The sequence below is a fragment of the Corylus avellana genome, chromosome 1, assembly GCF_965113065.1.
Source record: "Corylus avellana chromosome 1, dhCorAvel1.hap1.2, whole genome shotgun sequence".
In the NCBI taxonomy this organism is placed as follows: Eukaryota; Viridiplantae; Streptophyta; class Magnoliopsida; order Fagales; family Betulaceae; genus Corylus; species Corylus avellana.
In genome coordinates this window covers 25,803,166-25,823,168 of record NC_142490.1, presented here as the reverse complement: position 1 = coordinate 25,823,168, position 20,003 = coordinate 25,803,166, and the positions used below count along the sequence as shown (strand labels likewise).

The window sequence follows — 20,003 nt, the reverse complement described above, 5'->3', positions numbered from 1 at the left end:
GACTTGAAAAATTGTTGGCTAATGAACAAGCATAGTATACAGCACATCTAGAAAACATGTTGCAGTCTAGGGATGAGATGTGGAAATCTATGGTAGCGAATAACCAGTCTAGAGAAAACAAGTTCCAGTTAAAGCACGTATCAGGCAGTGTTGACTTTGCTTATCTTGCTGGCGCTCCTTTATGTTGGCGGTTACAACGGATCTAGTAGTAACAAGTTGATGTTAAAATGAACTCTTTCCCTCTAAATTGTAGATACTTAACCGTTGTAATTTATATTTTTTTTGTATTTTGTATTAATTGTGCTACTCCTTTGACGCAATCATTGTAATTTATATCCGCTTGTTCTTGATATACAATGTGTGGACTTTATTTGTGCATAGCTGGGACAGATACTCTTTTTTTTTTTTTTTTTTTTTTTTTTTTCTTTTTTCAGAGTAATTCCAATAATAAAAAATTCACTTTTTAATTTTAATTTAGATTATTTATAATTTATTTAATTTTTAAATATAAGTATAAGAAATATAAGTATAAGAAGTTGTTAATGCACATCCCAATGATACGTAAACTAGGCATTTCTGGTCCTTTATAGAGAATAAAGAAGATAATATAGATCATAGATATTTGTAATCAGTCATTTATCACTTCACTCAGGGTAGGAACAATCGGATTTCATTGCTATAAATATGGATTATTGAAAGAATAAAACATGTATTTGGATATTTCCCTTCAACCCCACAAAATTGTATTATTTATTTGACATTAATGGTTGAAGTAAATTCTCCGAAGAGAAAATGGATTATGGGAGTGTCTCGGTCGAATTTTTTTGATAGCACTGTCTACTTAGATGCAGAGGTACACGTATGATTCTATGCTTAGCGACTTGGATTAAATAAGCGAGTTCGGTTAAGGTTCTGATTAGATGGTCCTAACCCCAAAAAATTATATATGGCAATTTTTTTATTCCTTGCTTTTTTCTTTGTTAAAAATGGGGAAGCCACACAAAATAATATAAATTACTCCTCATTCGCGGTTTTCCACATGTGAGATGTCATTGCCTCTCGGACTATAATCATCATTTCCTTGCTTTCGTGGGTTCGGTTTGGTGGTTGTCCATGCGCGACGTATGGAAGGGATGTCAAGGTAGGCAATTGCGCTACATCGATCCAATCTTGCCCGTAATGCTTCTTTAGGGCCACACGAAATAGTGGATCATCAGCACCGCAGTATTTGCGAATGAAGTTGTGTACCGTGCAGCATGCGACCACAAATAGTCGTTGATTCTCAATCGGGTATGGATGCATATTGTCGAAGATAGGGAATCGGGCTTTCCATACTCCAAAAGTTCTTTCCACAGCTGATCGTAATGAGGAATGCCTATAATTAAACAATTCTACTACATTCTTCGGACGAGGTCAACCATGGCGGAAATCTTGCAAATGGTATCGCTCGTTGCGATGTGGGGGTAAAAATTCCTTGTAGCATCCGTAGGCAGAGTCAACCAAGTAAAAGTAGTCTGAAGATAATCAGGTACAACATTATATCATATAGGGTTCCAACGTAGATAAGGAATTGTAAATGTATTACAAATCAATAGAACCCGACACAAAGACATGTCTCCGTATAGTACCTTCGACTGGCATGGGGAAAAGAGCGGTGGGATCCTCGATGCACTCCTGGAAAATCCGCGAGTCATGAGTGATGCCCTCCCATCCAGCATAAACGTATGTGATGCAAAGGTCGAAGTTAGCGACGCACATGACATTCTGTGTTATTGTGGACTTCCTGCTTCTGTAGGGCACAATGTCCTCACCTTGAACGCACGCTTTAACGTGAGTACCGTCAATTGCTCCAATGCATTTCTGGTTACAACAGTATTACCGAAAGTTGATCAGATATAGGACACAAAAGACAATAGATATATGCCATTGGTGATTGTGATGTAATGCGATATGTTATACTATGGCGTACCGCGAACCATGGATAGTAGCGGCTATTTCATGCAACATATGGATGAGGCAACTCCATCGCAGCTGGACGTATAATAGTTTTCCCAAGCCTGCACAGTGCTTTAGTTGTCCGATTAACATAAACGCTTATCGTGTGCAATGAGCGCTATAGCCTATTCGCTACCGTCCGTTGCGTGTGGCACTATGCCATCACTAGGCAAAATGCCGCAACCTGTTCTGTGATCTTAACATACCGGCTACTTTGTAAAAAACCATTGTGTTTCAATGTGTTGTACAATTTTAAGAAAGTCTTAGGCAACATACGAAATTGCTCATAGCATGTATTTGGGTTCGGATTGGTAAGCACCTAGTGTACCCACATCGCGCCAGTCAGCTTGGAAGTCCTTTGTGGAATGCAAACCCTTACGCATGGGTGCATTAAATGGTGGTAACATTCTTCCACGATCATTGCCATGCGCACTAGTAAATTCTCTAGCTCGAATCGTAAACCCTCAAAATTACACTCATCCTCGTCGTCTGTGTCGGATGCATTCGACTCGGGCAATTCATCGATACTGTCCACCTAATGACGTGCATTACCAATGTTACCATTAGACGGGCCAGCTGCATACATGTCAACAGGCCTACATTTAAATGAGACGAATAACGTCACATTCTAGTCATAACATTCGTAAATGTCATCAGGCTATATTCAGTCTATATTAATAACATGCAACCGGGTAATTAAAATTGGAAAGCAAAACTAGGTTAATAACATTAAGCATTAGTGTTAAAAATGTTCCTCTACTCCATAATAAGCATCCATAATATAGTATCAAGTTGTGCCTCTAATATTGCAATCAAACTAACTTAAGCGGTTAGAATAGAAAATAGTCAATGGAAACAACCATAAAATACAACATAAAATATTAACATAAAACATAAGCTTCAATTATCTTTGTCTGGATCAATATCGTTTAGCCAATGACGTACACCGTCGTCATTCATTTTCAACATTATCCTTGCCCAAGTCAGATCGTTGAGCGCCCTGCATGCTTTACATATTTTTTCGTGGGCAATGACATTTCAGCTGCCAACACATTGATACGGTCCATGATGTCTTCCTCAGGATACTGGCTGGGAGGGGGCTTATAAGACATACCATCGCCGGGTGAATGGCCATCGCTAAGCTTGCACCTCTGTAAATAGTCCGATCTCAAGACATCGAAGGAGCTGTGCATCTCCGAGTAAATTTGCTCACCCTTGGATGAACGCTTGCTAGAGTTCGATCCCTGCAAGTGAGAACCTTCCCTCTTCAACTTCCCTTTTCCTTTTCCTTTTGCCTTGTGAGCTGACGCACACTGGGGCTTCGTGAGGTCTATGATCCCCACAGGGTTGTTGAGATCAATGTCATTATCTTCACAATCGCTGCCCGGGGGTGATTGTGTGCTGGCATACCTCCACTTTTCAGTGGATGTTGAGCCTTCAAAGATGTAGCATAGGTGCTTGAAGTTCGCTGGGGGGCCATTTCGAAATTTGTAGTACTTGTTCAGGCTCTTTGTCTGAGAAGGAAGAGCAAATAAACGAAAAAGACCCAAGATAAAACACAAACGGTCAATAAGTACGTCAACTCGCATAATTAAGGAAATGTTAAACATAATATTAGTGGCATACCAGTCGGAGGTGTTTCCATTGTTCCGGAGTTCCCGTGACAGTCCCCAAATCATCATCCCACCCACAGCCGGTACCTGCCTTATCTCGGACAAGTTCCGAGAAGTTCACCCACTGCTCTCTAAGATGCTTAATTTTGCCCTCAACCTGTTTTTGTGTGTAGGCGGTGCCATCCTTCAGTCGTTTGTTTAATTTTTTCATGATGCCCGCCAGATGCTTCCCAAAGGGCGGGCGAACTCCTTCATCTTGGCAGTTGCAAAGAATATGCACCAGGATATCCTAGTGCTCTTGTTCCCATTTCACATTTGCCTATGGGATGGGAAATTCTGGTGGGGATGGGGTTTGCATCCCAGCCTTTCGAGGAGACTTACGGGGAGTGGTAAAGAACAACATCTTCGAATATGTATAGAAAATAGCATAACAACGTGAACAAATCATGTATGATACTTATCTACCAACCACAGTCAACACAAAACTAAACTTTTACGTAGACACTCAAACTAATATATACGATTACGTGAACTGTGATACGACATATTTACAATAAGTAGGAAAATAGGTTAGGCACAAATAATTTAGAATTGAAGCAAGCTTTGGTATAAAATAAGTAACCTACCTTGAAGTTGTTGGATTGTCGTTGTCGCAAGTAATACCCGCCAAACTGAAAATTAAATGAGGCCAACATTAATGCCGACTAAGCAAAAAGTGGTGGCATATTTAGCATAATTGATGAAATACCCTAATACCAAAGACAACACACAGATACACATATTTAGCATAATTATGGCCAATTTTTTCATGGCAAGCAAACAAACCGTCATTTTTTCTTTTTGATTAGAAGTATATGAATTTCTAACATCTCGAGAAGCAACATATTTTGATTAGAAGTACAAAATAAGCCCAAGAAGAGAAAGCGATAAAATCTACTTATAAAGCAAAATCAACATACATGCATACATGCAAAACCCGAGATTATTATATAGCCTCCCAAAAAAGAAAAGCAAAATAATAGATTCTATGCTATATTCCAATTAAGTATACAATATATTCCAACCCAAATCCAGCTGCCCTTAAGTATAGAATATAAAGGTGGAAAAAATGTGGGGATAATTGGATGGCAGAGGAGATCGAAAAGGGTGGAAAAATGTGGGGTGTCCTATTATGAAATCTCTGTTGAGTCCCTTATGATATCCATTAAGCTAGAGAGAGTAGAGAGGGTGATGTATGTGTCTGATGGGGTCTGTTTTGAGTATGCGTGCGTGCGTGAGAAAGTGTGCAGGTATTCCTCTGTCAGTGAAGAAAATGAAAGGGAGGGAACAAAAAGTAGTTTTGATGAGGGAGGCCCTTTTGTGGGAGAGATCAAGCTGTTTCAATAAAGCTGTTTCAACCCTAAACAAAAGAGATTTCACCATCTAAATATTAAAATTGAGGAGGTTTCTGTTGGTCGGGTTGAAATTTTTGAAGTTTGACTTTAACTATGAACAGGAAACTAAGAAGGCAAACCCATCAGCTTCAAACTCAATTGGATTTGGAGATTGCATATTTGTAGACAAGGAACACAAGTCACCTAAAGAAGTTATCCCAGTGTGATGCAGCCTGACTTAGTGGGCTACAGCGAATAACAACATTAAAGCAGCGGATAACTAATTCTAGATCTTGAGTCTATCAATAACCTAAGAATTCTTCTAAAAAACAATAGATACTCTCTAAAGTTTATAGGAAAAGGGGAATAAACTCAACTCTGAGTATTCTCATTAATCAAAATCAATAATAATCAATAACTGAATTGTTAAAGGCTATAAGCATATATTTATAGCCCAAGACTCCTAGCCCTAAAATAACAATGAAATAAAGTTAGTTTAGAAGTCTGTGAAAGAAGGCTAAACCAAATAGAAGACTAACAAAGAACCTAATTTAAAATGAAAGACTGAAAGATAAGATAGAATAACAAACTAACAAAGAAACCTAGTTTAAACAAAAGACTGAAATGTAAAATACGATAAGATAAGATAAGCCGTTCTAAACTATATCTGCATCATTCTCCCCACGTTGGAGAGAATTCGTCCTCGAATTCGGCCGGTTCTTTCCACGGTCCTTCGGATGCCCAATCAACTCATTCCACTCGCCATTCCTCAAGATCAAGACGAGGTAACATTCCACAATAAGCGTGACGCTTCTCATCATCGAAATACTTTGATGGTTGTCATGAAAGCCCCATACACCATTTGGCAATACTGTAGATTTGCTCTTCGTTCGTTCCTTCTCCCTTCCATGTGCCATGAAGATACTCAAGAATGGGTCAACCAATGTTTCCCTTGTGAACATATAATTTTTCTCATCCGCATAAAACTCACTATAATCTTCGTTAGGAGAATTTAAAATATCTTCAATACCAAGGAAATCAACATAACCTAATTCTTCATCACTAAAATTAGGTAATGCACCTGGAAGGTCTTCTTCAACTTCTTCATAATCGACGATGACATCCGTGGGCCCTTCCTCTTCCAATTGGCCATCTTCTTCTGGATAGAGACCGCCAAACATGGGAAAAAACCCATCTTTTTCGTGCTCCTCCGTGGGCCCTTCCTCTTCCAATTGGCCATCTTCTTCTGGATAGAGACCACCAAACATGGGAAAAAACCCATCTTTTTCGTGCTCCTCCGTGGGCCTTTCCTCTGCCCATGAGTCATCTTCTACGGGCTCCTCATCATAGGTTGGTGGTGAATCCCAATCCCCAAACCCTTGCGAAGGATCTTCAACATCCTCATGTCTGAATTCATCAATGAACTCGGATTCCTGAAACTCTTCATCCACAGATTCTTTTTCCTCCTCCACAGAATATGGATTTGGTTGATGGATTTGAGGCTTGGGAATAATGGTCAAGTTGGCTTGTCGCGGCATCTCCGTCTTAATTCGTGCTCTCCGTTTTTCAGAATGTGCCCTATGACCGACAACCACATTATCCTCATCCACAAAGCGTGGATTCATTCGATGGTGACGAACTTTAGGGCTACCCTGGTTGTCAATTCAGGTTGTGAAGATCTCTATCTCTTTTCGTAGTATTTCTACCTCCTCCACCAGGCGTTTCCAACGAATTGCTGCTTGATTCGCCTTTAATTTTTTCCGCAGCATCTCTGCCTCATCCACCAGGCGTTGCCACTGCTCCTCTGTGCGTGTTTCACCGACTACTTCCTCACGTTCATACACGTCCTCCCGATTTGCAAAGCGGTTGCCCCTTCTTTTTGTGTTTGGCGATGCCATGGAAAGAAAACTGGAGCTCTGATACCAACTGATGCAGCCTAACTTAGTGGGCTACAGCGAATAACAACATTAAAGCAGCGGATAACTAATTCTAGATCTTGAGTCTATCAATAACCTAAGAATTCTTCTAAAAAACAATAGATACTCTCTAAAGTTTATAGGAAAAGGGGAATAAACTCAACTCTGAGTATTCTCATTAATCAAAATCAATAATAATCAACAACTGAATTGTTAAAGGCTATAAGCATATATTTATAGCCCAAGACTCCTAGCCCTAAAATAACAATGAAATAAAGTTGGTTTAGAAGTCTGTGAAAGAAGACTAAACCAAATAGAAGATTAACAAAGAACCTAATTTAAAATGGAAGAATGAAAGATAAGATAGAATAACAAACTAACAAAGAAACCTAGTTTAAACAAAAGACTGAAATGTAAAATACGATAAGATAAGATAAGCCGTTCTAAACTATATCTGCATCACAGTGCCCATGTTTTTAGAACAAGCAGAAGATATGCCTAGTGAAACTGATGAGATGGTATCTACCTTTCTAAAAATAGTTCTTCGAAAATTGTGTTGACCAATGTGCAAAATTGTAATTGTTGTACTATAAATTGTTAGGAGGAGATTGAAATGGAGGATATAGTTGAAGAGCCTGTCATGGATATCGACAGCTGTGATGCAAAGAATCCTCTCGCAGTTGTGGACTACATTGAAGATCTCTATGCCTACTACAGAAAAATGGAGGTATACTGAACTATGATGTCCATATTCTGCAATTGTTGAAGCAATTTCATTCAGAAACACACTGATCTTTTAGTTGTAGCCAATGCAATTTCAGAACTTATCGTGATACTTCAAAAAAAGTACATGTTTAATTATGCTTTGCAGTTGCGTGGCTCAAGTTTTCAGTTGCTTGTATAGTTCATTTTAATTGAATTTCCTTGCAGAACTTATCCAATTAATATTTCAGCAGAATTTTATGATATGCTTTAAATTTTCAAAATCTATTTTGATTACAAATGCGGCAAACAAACAAGAAAAAACATCAATTTCTACCTAAGTTTGGTTACTAAAACACCAGCAATTTTTTTGCAGAGTTTTAGTTGTGTCTCACCAAACTATATGGGACAACAGTTTGACATTAATGAGAGGATGAGGTCGATACTGATTGACTGGCTTATTGAGGTATATATATACAATGTCCTCTACTAAACCAATGCCTGGGGTTTATGGTACTAATTGTTTATAACACAGGTCCACGATAAATTTGAACTCATGAAAGAGACATTGTTCCTTACAGTTAGTGTAATAGATAGATTTTTGTCCCAACAAACAGTGGTCAGAAAGAAACTTCAGTTTGTCGGTTTGGTTGCCATGCTCTTAGCATGCAAGTATGAGGAGGTTTCTGTTCCTATTGTAGGGGATTTGATTCTTATGAGTGCAGATTCAGACAACTGTTTTTCCACAACTTTATAAACACAAGCTGCTGTTGCCTTTCACATGTTCTGTTTTCCTAGCTTGGATGTTATTGGCATTCTTGTTTTCATTTCTGTAATTTGAACTAGCAAAACCATAGGATAAAGCAAGAAATGCCCAAGGGAGAGTAATCCCTACCGATTGTAAATTGTATTTGGACCTCTAATCAGTAATTGGTCTGGCTCTGCTCCATAAATATTGGTTACTTTTCTTCATACATATTAGACTTAACATCAGGGATCTTTTGTTACAATAAAATATAGTATAATGCTACTGTCTCATGTGTTGTATGAAATTTTTTGTGGCAATAAAGAATATTATCCAGAGTTGTTGTTGTGCTCTGTTCTGTTCAGATTTTGGTTCTGTTGTTTTTGTTTCAGGGGCATTACAGGCAGTTTGAAAGGTTTTTTAGTTTTGGCAAGAAATGGATAGGCTGAACTCAAAGCTGTACTTGCAGAACTGTTACATAATGAAAGAGAATGAGAGGCTAAGGAAGAAAGCGCAGCTTCTCAACCAGGAGAATCAAGTGCTGCTCTCTAAGCTCAAACAGAAGCTCTCCAAGGGAAACCCAAAATCCCATGCTCCAAACACTATTCCTGACCTCAATATCTGCTCCAGCTCGAACCAAAATCCTTCTGGTTCCAGCAACTGATCTAGCAGGATAAATATCATTGACTCCACTTAGACTCCCTTGCTTTTTTTTTCTTTTTTTGTAAAACCATGGTCAGCAATAGTACTAGTTCCAGTTTCAGTTATGTAGGACAGTAGTATCTTTCTCCAAGGGTCACTTTTGCTTCTATTTCTATCTCTTGTCATATCTTCTTCTTTTTTGGGGGGCGGGGGTTAAGATATTGATTTCTGAACTACAAGGATGTATCAGGCTCTATATTTACTAGAAAGGAATATAATATTATCATAGTTTTAGCTCTCTCTCTCTGTCTTGAACTAATATCTCCATTAATTACTTGCTATATTCTTTGTTTTAACAACACCTAGTCCCTTCCTTTCATATTTATTTCTATGTCCAAAATCGAAATATGTCTCAAGATGCAACATTAGAAGGAAAAATTGCAGTAAAGATGATAAAATGTCCCTCTAAACTGGTTCATGTCAGGAAAATGGCCAAATTAAATGATTTTTTTTTCCTCCTTAGCAGCAAGTTTAATTTATGTTAAAAACATATCTAGTCATACCTTGTATAGATCCTACCTATGGAGAATTTTATGTTAATTTGAACTCATGAAGGAGACATTGTTCCTTACAGTTAGTGTAATAGACAGATTTTTGTCCCAACAAACAGTGGTCAGAAAGAAACTTCAGTTCATCGGTTTGGTTGCCATGCTCTTAGCATGCAAGTATGAGGAGGTTTCTGTTCCTATAGTAGGGGATTTGATTCTTATATTAGATAAAGCTTACACAAAGAAGGAGGTTCTAGAAATGGTACTTTTCTTTGGTTGTGATTCTGCCAACATTTATAAGGAAAAACCAAAATAAAATTCTACACAAGATAAGGAAAAACCAAACTAACAAAATAAAATTCTACAAAAGATAGCCAAAAATCTATTTGCAGTACCTTCGATCGTGATCGTGTGTGTGGAGCCGTGGCTAGAGGTCTTCTCCTCCGAGACTGGCGTCTAGCTACACTGGCAGATGAATTTCTGGATGGGTGCTCGGGATTTTTGTGAGGCTAAGCCTCTAATATACATGATGAAGACAGCTGACTAGGTCCAGGCATTGTGGGGGGGGACCTGATACGCCTGGGCTGATACGTGGGGGGAACCTGGCGTGCGTGGGGGGTGTGGGGGGGGGAGGGGGGGAGAAATTCTGGCGTGCGCAGGGGGGGACGCATGTGATGGTGTTGGGGGGGTTGGGGAGAGGGCTGATAGGTGGGGGGGCGGGAAGAAATTCTGCTAGCGCAGGGGGTTGGGGGGGAGCACAAAGCATGGGAATTAGGGGGAAAACCGGTCTGTGGAAAAATTTCAGAGAGGGGCAAAATTGGAAAAAATATGCCAAATGTTTAGTCTGAAAACCGGTCAATGGCCCAGACACTGAACAGTGTCTGGGCCATGGCTTTTGCCAAACGAACCCTAGAAGAAGAACCAGCACACCAGAATGTCCCTTTATATTATTAATATATTTAAAATGTGATGATTTTATTGGAGCCTTGATGAATATATACTTGGTTTAACATAAAACAATTGGTTTAAAAAATTACTAAGAAATTCAGAGAAAATAGTTAAAAAAAATAATATGATTAACTTGATATTAAACAATTGATATTATACGAGTGAATTGAAAATAGAAAATAGAATTGAATAAAACTTGATATTATACAATTGAAAATAGAAAATACTTAAACAATTGATATTATACAAATCACATTATTGTTGTACATTAATAATATGATTAACTTGAATAAAGTATTCGAAGTGTCATTGAATCATATGATTAAGTATTGATCTTATACATTTATATTATTCAATATGCATATATGTAAAATTATAATTTATAACATATATAGACTTATAAGTTTATAACATACATTGGAACTAAGTCTCTATGTACAAAATTGTTGTATTAGTATGAATTGGTATACTTATGACTTATGTCATATTTAATATGTATAATTTGTTATTATATAATCATATAAATTAGAATGATAATACATCAATATTTCAATTGTTGTTATAAGTAACACATTTTTTAATCTAATGTCAATTACTTAATTTGATATTATACGAATTACATTATCATTCTACATTAATAACATCATTAACTATAATACGTATTTAAATTGTCATTGAATCATATGATTAAGTATTAATCTTATACATTTATATTATTCAATATGCATAGTTGTATAATTATAATTTATAACATATATAAACTTATAAGTTTATAACATACATTGGAACTAAGTCTCTAGGTACGTAATTGTTGTATTAGTATAAATTGGTATACTTATGACTTATGTCATATTATATATGTATAATTTGTTATTATATAATCATATAAATTAGAATGATAATACATTAATATTTCAATTGTGGTTATAAGTAACACATTGTTTAATCCAATATCAATTACTTAATTTGATATTACATGAATCACGTTATCATTTTATATTAATAACATGATTAACTTTAATAAGTATTTGAATTGTCAGTGAATCACATGATTAAGTATTGATCTTATATATATATATATATATATAATTTATAACATATATAGACTTATAAGTTTATAACATACATTAGAACTAAGTCTCTAGGTACTTAATTGTTGTAATAGAATGAATTGGTATACTTATAGCTTATGTCATATTTTATAGGTATGATTTGTTATTATATAATTATATAAATTAGAATAATAATACATTAATACTTCAATTGTGGTTATAAGTAACACATTGTTTAATCCAATATCAATTACTTAATTTGATATTATACTGATGCAACGATGGATAGTGGTGAACGAGAAAACAACAAGTAGAAGAGATAAATATTCCTAAGATTGTGAGATTATCATAATAATCAAAGAAATCTTCTGAAATCAATAAATGCTATCTATGAATTTAAGAGAAAATCATAAAGAAACTCAACTCTTATTATTCTTATTGAGAAACCAAACAATCATAGGCGGTACCCATGCTTTTGGTGCCACATATGCTGAAAAAATAGTAAAATAATCGTAACTAAAATATATATATATATCAAAAAAAAAGACAAAAGTTGTAAAAAATTGGGGGTGGCCGAACACCGCTATTTTTGCTAAGGAGGTGGCTTGATCCACCCCCAATGGCCAGCAAGGGGGTGACCGAACCACCCCATGGCCTATGGGGGTGGTTCGGCCACTCCAAACTTGTAAAATGGGGATGGTTCGGCCACCCCATTTGGCCTGGGTGGCTTTGGCCGAACATTTTAGAAATCAAAGGCTGAAGGGCCCCTTCTATTTATTTGGACAATGTTTCCACCATCAGTAAACAAGGAGGATTGAGTGTTAATACAGCAATACTTGTTGCAGGAGTTAACTTTTCCTGCAAACCCGAGAAATGGCCTGCCGTGGAAAATGTGTATTCCTTGCACTGGTGACTGTTTGTTACATGTTATCATCCAACCTTGAAGCAAAACCAAACTCCGAGGCTGACGCTCTCCTCAGATGGAAACACACCCTTGAAAACCGAACATCTCTCCGGTCATGGACACCGCCGGCACCGTCGATGATCAATACAACTGGCCCATGCACTTGGTTCGGAATTGCTTGCAACATGGCCGCAAGTGTCACACAAATAAGCCTACCAAGCACCCTATTAACAGGTAATCTTAGCAGCTTTGATTTCTCTTCCTTGCCAAACCTTGTTACCCTCAATCTCAATAACAACATTATCAGTGGTCCAATCCCATCCCAAATTGGTAAACTCTCAAGACTGACCCACCTTGATCTTTCCATGAATTTTCTTTCTGGCAATCTTCCCCTTTCCCTCACCAACCTCACCAATCTTTCCTTGCTCTATCTTGCAAATAACTTGATAGGTGGAGAGCTAGACCCGCGTCTATTCACTAACTGGACAAGGCTTGAATACCTTGAGCTCTATAACAACAGTTTCACCGGAATCCTGCCTTCAGAAATAGGCCTCTTGACGAATTTGAAAGAGCTAGCATTGATGAACAATCGTTTCAATGGTTCAATTCCATATGAAATAGGAAATTTGGAAAACTTGGATGCTTTGGCTTTAAGTCAAAACCATCTAACAGGTCCTATTCCTCCTCTTGGTAACCTCAGCAAATTAACTATATTGTTTTTGCAGCAGAATAACCTTTCGGGCCCCTTCCCTCATGGTATTCTCAATGCTCAAAATCTGTCCCATTTGCGTTTGTTTATGAATCAGTTATCCGGTTCAGTACCTGAAGGATTAGCAAATCTCTCATCCCTAGAAAATCTCCAACTTGGTGACAACAAATTCTCTGGTCAGTTACCACCTCTCTGTCTAGGATCACGTCTTCAATTCTTCACCGCACCCTCTAACAACTTCTCAGGTCCCATCCCGAGAGGCTTAAGAAACTGCGAAAGCCTCGTTCACCTTTCACTTAAAGAAAACCAACTCACAGGAATGTTAGACCAGGCCTTGGGAGTATATCCAAATCTCAGTTACCTTGACTTGAGCTACAACAAGTTGAGAGGGGTTCTCTCACCTAACTGGGGAGGCTGTAGAAAATTGACAGCCTTAAAACTCGCAGGCAATAACATCACTGGTGAAATACCCAGTGAGTTTGGAGAATTGGATCAACTAGGGTGGCTGGATCTCTCTTCTAATCATATTGCCGGTGAAATACCAAAGCAGTTGGGAAAATTATCGAATCTGTTCTTCCTGAAACTGAGAGACAACCAGCTTTCAGGTCAGGTGCCGCCTGAAATTGGTGGGCTTTCCCATCTGGAGGAGCTAGATTTCTCTGCCAATGGGCTGAGCGGACAAATCCCAGAACAACTTGGGGACTGCACAAAGCTGCGAAATTTGTGCTTGAGTAAGAACTACTTTAATGGGACTATCCCAAATAAGATTGGCAATCTAGCTGTGCTGGGCTCACTAAATCTTAGTCACAATTTACTCACAGGTGAAATACCTTTTGAGCTTGGGAATTTGATAATGTTAGAACACCTGAATCTATCTCACAATATGCTCTCAGGTGCCATTCCCTCTTCGTTCAGGCAGATGACCGGCTTAACCACCATCGATTTGTCATACAATGAACTGGAAGGTCCACTTCCTGATAATAAACTCTTTCGCGGTGCTCCTCTTAGTTCATTCAGTAAGAACAAAGATTTATGTGGGGAAGTAAATGGTTTGCGGCTCTGCAATATTATATCACCGGAGAATGATGCTCAAAGCAAAGTGCGGAAAGTTTTTGTCATTGTTGGAGCTTCTTTGTTTGTAACACTGCTAGCATTTGCTTTTGTAGTTTGGGCTTTTACTGTCTCCTCTCGTAGAGCAAAACTTAGAAGCAACCCGGAAGAAGGTGAACCATCAAGTAATGCAAATCTATTCTCAATACTGAATTTTGCGGGGAAGATCGTATATGAAGATATCATTGAAGCCACCAATGGCTTCGATGACAACTTTTGTATTGGGACTGGTGGAAGTGGAAGAGTTTACAAAGCTGAGATGCCAACGGGACATTTGCTAGCAATAAAGATAATCTCGTGCCTGGAAGGTGAAGAGATAGACGACATGAAGATTTTCGAGAATGAGATTCGAGTATTAACAGAAATACGACATAGGAACATTGTTAAATTCTATGGATTCTGTTCTCAAGGACCACACAAGTTCCTAGTATATGACTACGTTGAGAGGGGAAGCTTGGCTAGCATCCTAAGCAATGACAGAGAAGCAAAAGAATTGGGTTGGAGCAAACGGGTAGACACTGTGAGAAGAATAGCAAATGCTTTGTCTTACATGCATCATGACTGCTCGCCGCCAATCATTCATCGGGACATATCAAGCAAAAATGTGCTTCTCAATAGTGAGTTTGAGGCCTGCATATCAGATTTTGGCACAGCGAGGATTCTGAAGCCTGATTCTAGTAATTGGACACTCATTGCAGGCACATACGGTTATATGGCACCTGGTACGCTTGTCGTGAACTAATTTTTATTTATTTTTTTCTTTCTTTTAATACTTTCTAGTGCCCTTCTCATTTGTCATTTTGTGGCAGAGCTAGCATACACAATGAGGGCTACTGAAAAATGTGATGTTTATAGCTTTGGTGTTCTGGCTCTTGAAGTGATAATGGGAGCACATCCAGAGGAGCTTCTTTCCTCTCTGAGTACTGGTGAGAAAAGCATTGAGCTTAAGGAGGTGCTAGATCAGCGTCTCCCACCTCCCGCTGCTCTGTTAGAGAAAGATATTGATTCTGTAGTGAAGCAAGCAGTTTCCTGCATAAGAATAACACCAAATGCCAGGCCCACCATGCGATGGGTGTCTCAGGCAATCATCGAAGCTTAAGCAACTATTGCTAGCTAGCTGCTCTTGGCATCTGTGTGTGTTTTGGTACGGAATTGAAAAAGTAACTACGACTTGTTGAGATGAGACAGAGTTGTATTTGTTCTTCATAATATGCCCGAATACTGTAGTAGGGAGATGATATGTTCGTGACTTAAGGAGCATTAGGCCAATAAGGAGGATTTCTCCAGTAGTCTTTAAATCCAATAAGGAACCTATGTTCTAAGTGTTCCATTGTAACTTCTATAAACAGTAAGAATCCTAGTTAGTGTCCCAATAAGGAGTTTAGTCAGACTACTATTTGTATTTCTAGTCCCCTTTGTAATTGACGTCTTAGTATCTTCTATAAAACCTTTTTTTTATAACCTTCAAAGAAGTGTCTTATCCCTAATTAAACCCTCATTTGAAAAATAGCCCTAAAAACCCAGCCAGCTCTTTGGCCAAATGTTCAATAGGGGACTGTCGATGTTCGACCATGTCCTTACTACGAATGTTCGGTAGGGGACCACACCGAACATCCGTTGACCAAAGTTCGACCCACTAGGTATTTACCAAACGTCCAACTTGCTACCCTAGAACCCATGCGCCTCCTTACCCCTATTGATGTGGTCTTTTTGTGTGCAAAAATATCAATAATAAAAATACCACTCACAACAGAATGAATTCTTGTAAATTAGGGCTATATTTAGAGTGTTAAACCTCAAGGACTGCGCAGGTGTTGTTATCAAGCTTGTCAAGATAAAATATAACTCAATTCAAAATATGATTATTTTGTTTTTCTTTTATAAAAGTAAAAGTATAGATAAATAGTAATGAAAGAAAGAATAAGGGGTTGATTTTACCACTAACCGAATAACAATGGTCAATCATAAATTAACAAGAAAAATTCATACAATGCATGATATAAGGTTCATGTCACTCGAGTAGTTATGAAAATACCATAATTAAGATATAAGTATAATCCATTTTCGGTTGGCACAGACCGTAAGCCTAACCTCTAGATGCGGTACGATCCGTCTTCCCTAGGTATGTATTATCAAATCACTTGATCAGTTACAAGCAATTTAAGGGACAAACATAACTCATCTTCCATACACTAACCTGCGCCCATGAGTACCAAACATTCGGGGTAATAGTACAAGTAATCGGGGTAATAGTACACTGAACATTTGCCCAATAGTGTCGAACATTCGGTGACAATCTAAAAAAGCATTTTTAACATATTCTCCACCTTTGCAGAAGGCATCATGCATCCCTACTCCTATAAATACCTCCCCTTCATTCCTAAGTCTTCCCATACACCTGAAATACCAACCCTAGAGTGAGCAGATTTTCTTAAGAGGAAAGGAGAAGGTTGTGGAGAAGTTTGCCATCTTCAAGTTAAAATATTGTCCATACACCAAGCATTTATGTTATTTTGTTGTTATTCTTGTTTTTCTTCAAGCTTTAAAGATGCCATGTTAGGCTATGTGCCATTTCTCCTTAGATGGAAACATGGGTTTTCAAATATTTTAGAAACACTCATTGTTTTCCTTAGTTTTCATAATATTATGTTTCACTATGTTTGTATGAACTTGTCTAGAGCCTAGCATGTAGTTTGTAACACGGTGACTTGAGGATTGAAGCCAAAGCATGCATTTTGGCCTCTACCCGAATGTTCTCTTCCCATTTTGACCAATCATTCACCCCCGAGCTCGAATGTTTGCTCCTTGGATAGAATGTTCGACCGAAGTCCAGAATGTGTAGAAGTAGGGTTTTGCGACTATTTAGCTAGATGTATTCGATTAGAATCTTGTGTAACGAGCTAGAGAAAAACGCTAGCGACATTTGCGCTATCACTCCAAAAGAACTAGTCAATTTGGACCTTCCTTGTAATTCATGATAAAGCCTAGTTTCACCTAGTAACTAGGCAATGTGAGACTTAGCACCCATGACTATCTTTATAAATCATTCACTCTATGTGGGCTTCTTCTCATCTTTTCAATATGGGACCGGGGTGTTACAAACTCCCCCTCTTAAATTCCTGACGTCCTCGTCAAGGCCACGTCATGCAGTGCTCTAGTACCACATGACCTGATGTTACTAGGTAGCTCTCATACCATTTGTAATGACCTCGGGAAAAGCGCTAGCCACATCTGCGCTATCACCCAAAAGGACTAGTCAATCTAGAACTTCCCAAGAATTCATTATAAAACCCAGTTTTACCTAGTAACTAGGCAATGTGGGACTTAGTACTCATAACTATCTTTATAAACCGCCCACTCTATGTGGGCTTCTTTGCATCTTCCTAATATAAGACCGGGGTGTTACACCTTGTGTATCTTTAGTAAATCCACTAGTACTGCGTATAACGATAGCCATGTTTTGTTATAGCAAGAATTCGAAATGTCAGCGGACTCGAGCGAGCATACAAGGTACAAGGTATGATATAAGTAAATACTTACAACTACTTTCCTTAAAAACGTTCGATATGTCAGTTGATTGAGCACACGTGTTATATGAGCATACTTATCTTTTACGCAACTTGGTAATTCCCTTAATAATTGATTAATAAGATGCATCGTATGACATGGTATACCGATACATGACGTATAATGGCTATGGGCTTACTATATATACTTGATCTATGGTTAAATGTGTGCAGATGTGTTGTATGGGCCTTGGATCCAATGGTTGTTTCGTGACCGGCGCAACCATGTCTGATTGGCGGGTCACTACAGGAAAATTTTATTTTTCCGCTGTGCAATCCTAACATTATTTATGTATGGTGTTTTATATTTACTATGGTTAATTATTTAATGTTTGTCATTTAATTTATAACCATCTCTGCTTATAAGTGAAAAGTCTTTCGCTGCAGACTCTCTTCAGAGAGAATGAAATCCCTGCGTTTTATTCATTGTGGAATGAAAATAAAAGCATGTCTGGGATTGCGTCTGAGGGGCCAAAAAGTGCGGTTAACACTCAAAAAATTCATTTGAAGAAAAAAGTACTTGTTTGGTAAAAAAAATTAAAAGCGCTTTTAAGGGTCCAAAAAGCCTAAAAATGTCTAAAACACACTTTTGGGAAAAGCTTAAAAATAAAGCTTTTGTCAAAAAGCGCATTTTGACTTAAAAGCTCTATTTCTCAAACGCAATCTTAAACATGCTCTAAGAGACAAATTATAAAGTTAATTACTAGTTAATTAATTTTATAGGGACGTTACAAGTTCTTCTATTCATGCCTGAAATAAATCAAGTATAGATAGAAAGCAGTAGTCACACTACAAAAAACCAATTTTTTTCTAATGTGTCAGGTGGGCTGACACGTCAGAAAATTCTCCTGACGGGTCGGTTTTGACGTGTTTCAGGCGTTACAATTGTGGGTGTCAAAAACAGAAAATTTCTAACATGCTAGATTTAACACGTCAGAAACTTCTGACATGTTAGATCTAACACGTCAGAAGTTTCTGACGTGTTAAATCTAGCACGTCAGAAAAATTTTCTAAGGTGTCATTTTCTGACATGTCAGGAAATTCTAACGTGTTTAAAAATGACGCGTTAGAATATCAAAAAATGACACGTCAGAAAATATTCTTCAATTTCAAATCTTGGTTTAAATCTTCATTTAAATCTCAATTTTCTGTCACGGTGGAACAGACCTTTGCTATTACCGGCAGAGATCAAACCATCACTTTGTTTAACAAGAAGTTCATTAACGATTCCCTTGCTAAAGGTTACAAGTTTTTGCATATTGGTTGTGTTCAAGTTGCTGTCAAGCCATTGACTCGACTTGGTATTAATGCTTCTGTTTTGCTTTGCTTGCGTGACGCAAGATTTCTTGATTTTAAGACCAGTATTCTTGGAATGATTCAATCTTCCCTGTTTGTTAGTCTTGTCCATTTTGATGTTTTCCCAAACATTTCTCTGGCTTTATCTGATATTCATGTTTTGAAAGCTTTGACGCTTAACATTCTGTCTTCTGGTTATAATATGGAAGAAGGTAGCAGACCCCTTGCTATCATCTACCGTATTTATTATAAATTGATGAAGACAAATCTAGATCCACAAGCTGTGATCAAGAATCCAGGTGAATCTACTTTGTTAATTCAAAGTTCTACTCATAATGCAAATATCAAAACCCCAAAGATGATTCGCTGGGATGAGATTGACCTCCCCAACGAGTGGTTTTTGGAAGGTGTTACAAAACCTTCTCGAGTAGTTAATGATTCCTCTAATCTTGATTACATCTAGCAATACATGGATGGATCTGTCAAAATCAATCTTTCTGATTTTGGACTTTCTAACAGAATCGAAAGACCTCTGTTCGAAAGACCCTTGTTGGTTAACGAACGAAGGAATTCTTTTGCTAGTTCCACAACCTCAGAAGGACTCCGTCGTCGTGATAAAGAAGCGGATGAGTCCCTTGACGCTCCTCCTCCTCTTTCTCCTCCTGTTAACCCTGATTTGAAACTAAAGGGAATTTCTACCCATTCCCAAGTTTCTTCTGATTTTTACTCTACTAGAAATCATCCCCCAACGGATGACGAAGGTGGATCTGTTTCTCCTACTGCATCTGACTTTATTGCTTCTCTCCCTCATCAGTGTAATGTTTTAACTGTTGTAGCTCCTGTCAATGATTTCTTTTCTGTCATTGATTGGCCTGCTTTGCTCA

The 20,003-nt window shown here is 38.0% G+C and overlaps 2 protein-coding genes and 1 pseudogene across 2 annotated transcripts; all 3 read left to right on the top strand.

Annotated features, from left to right (window-relative positions):
• The first annotated feature begins 3,934 nt into the window (after positions 1–3,934).
• Positions 3,935–9,850, top strand: LOC132169572 (G2/mitotic-specific cyclin-1-like). The gene is made up of 8 exons (XM_088514592.1): positions 3,935–3,997; positions 5,104–5,193; positions 5,580–5,586; positions 7,363–7,415; positions 7,499–7,624; positions 7,976–8,065; positions 8,135–8,281; positions 9,722–9,850. The coding sequence occupies exons 1-8, from the start codon at positions 3,935–3,937 to the stop codon at positions 9,848–9,850; spliced, it is 705 nt and encodes a 234-aa protein (XP_088370718.1).
• Positions 8,781–9,147, top strand: LOC148588184 (protein LITTLE ZIPPER 3 pseudogene; annotated as a pseudogene).
• Positions 9,851–12,407: 2,557 nt separating the features above from the next.
• LOC132169576 (uncharacterized) lies at positions 12,408–15,356 on the top strand. Its single transcript, XM_088512294.1, has 2 exons — positions 12,408–14,979; positions 15,067–15,356. Exons 1-2 carry the CDS (start codon positions 12,408–12,410, stop codon positions 15,354–15,356), a joined length of 2,862 nt encoding a protein of 953 aa, XP_088368420.1.
• Positions 15,357–20,003: the final 4,647 nt, after the last annotated feature.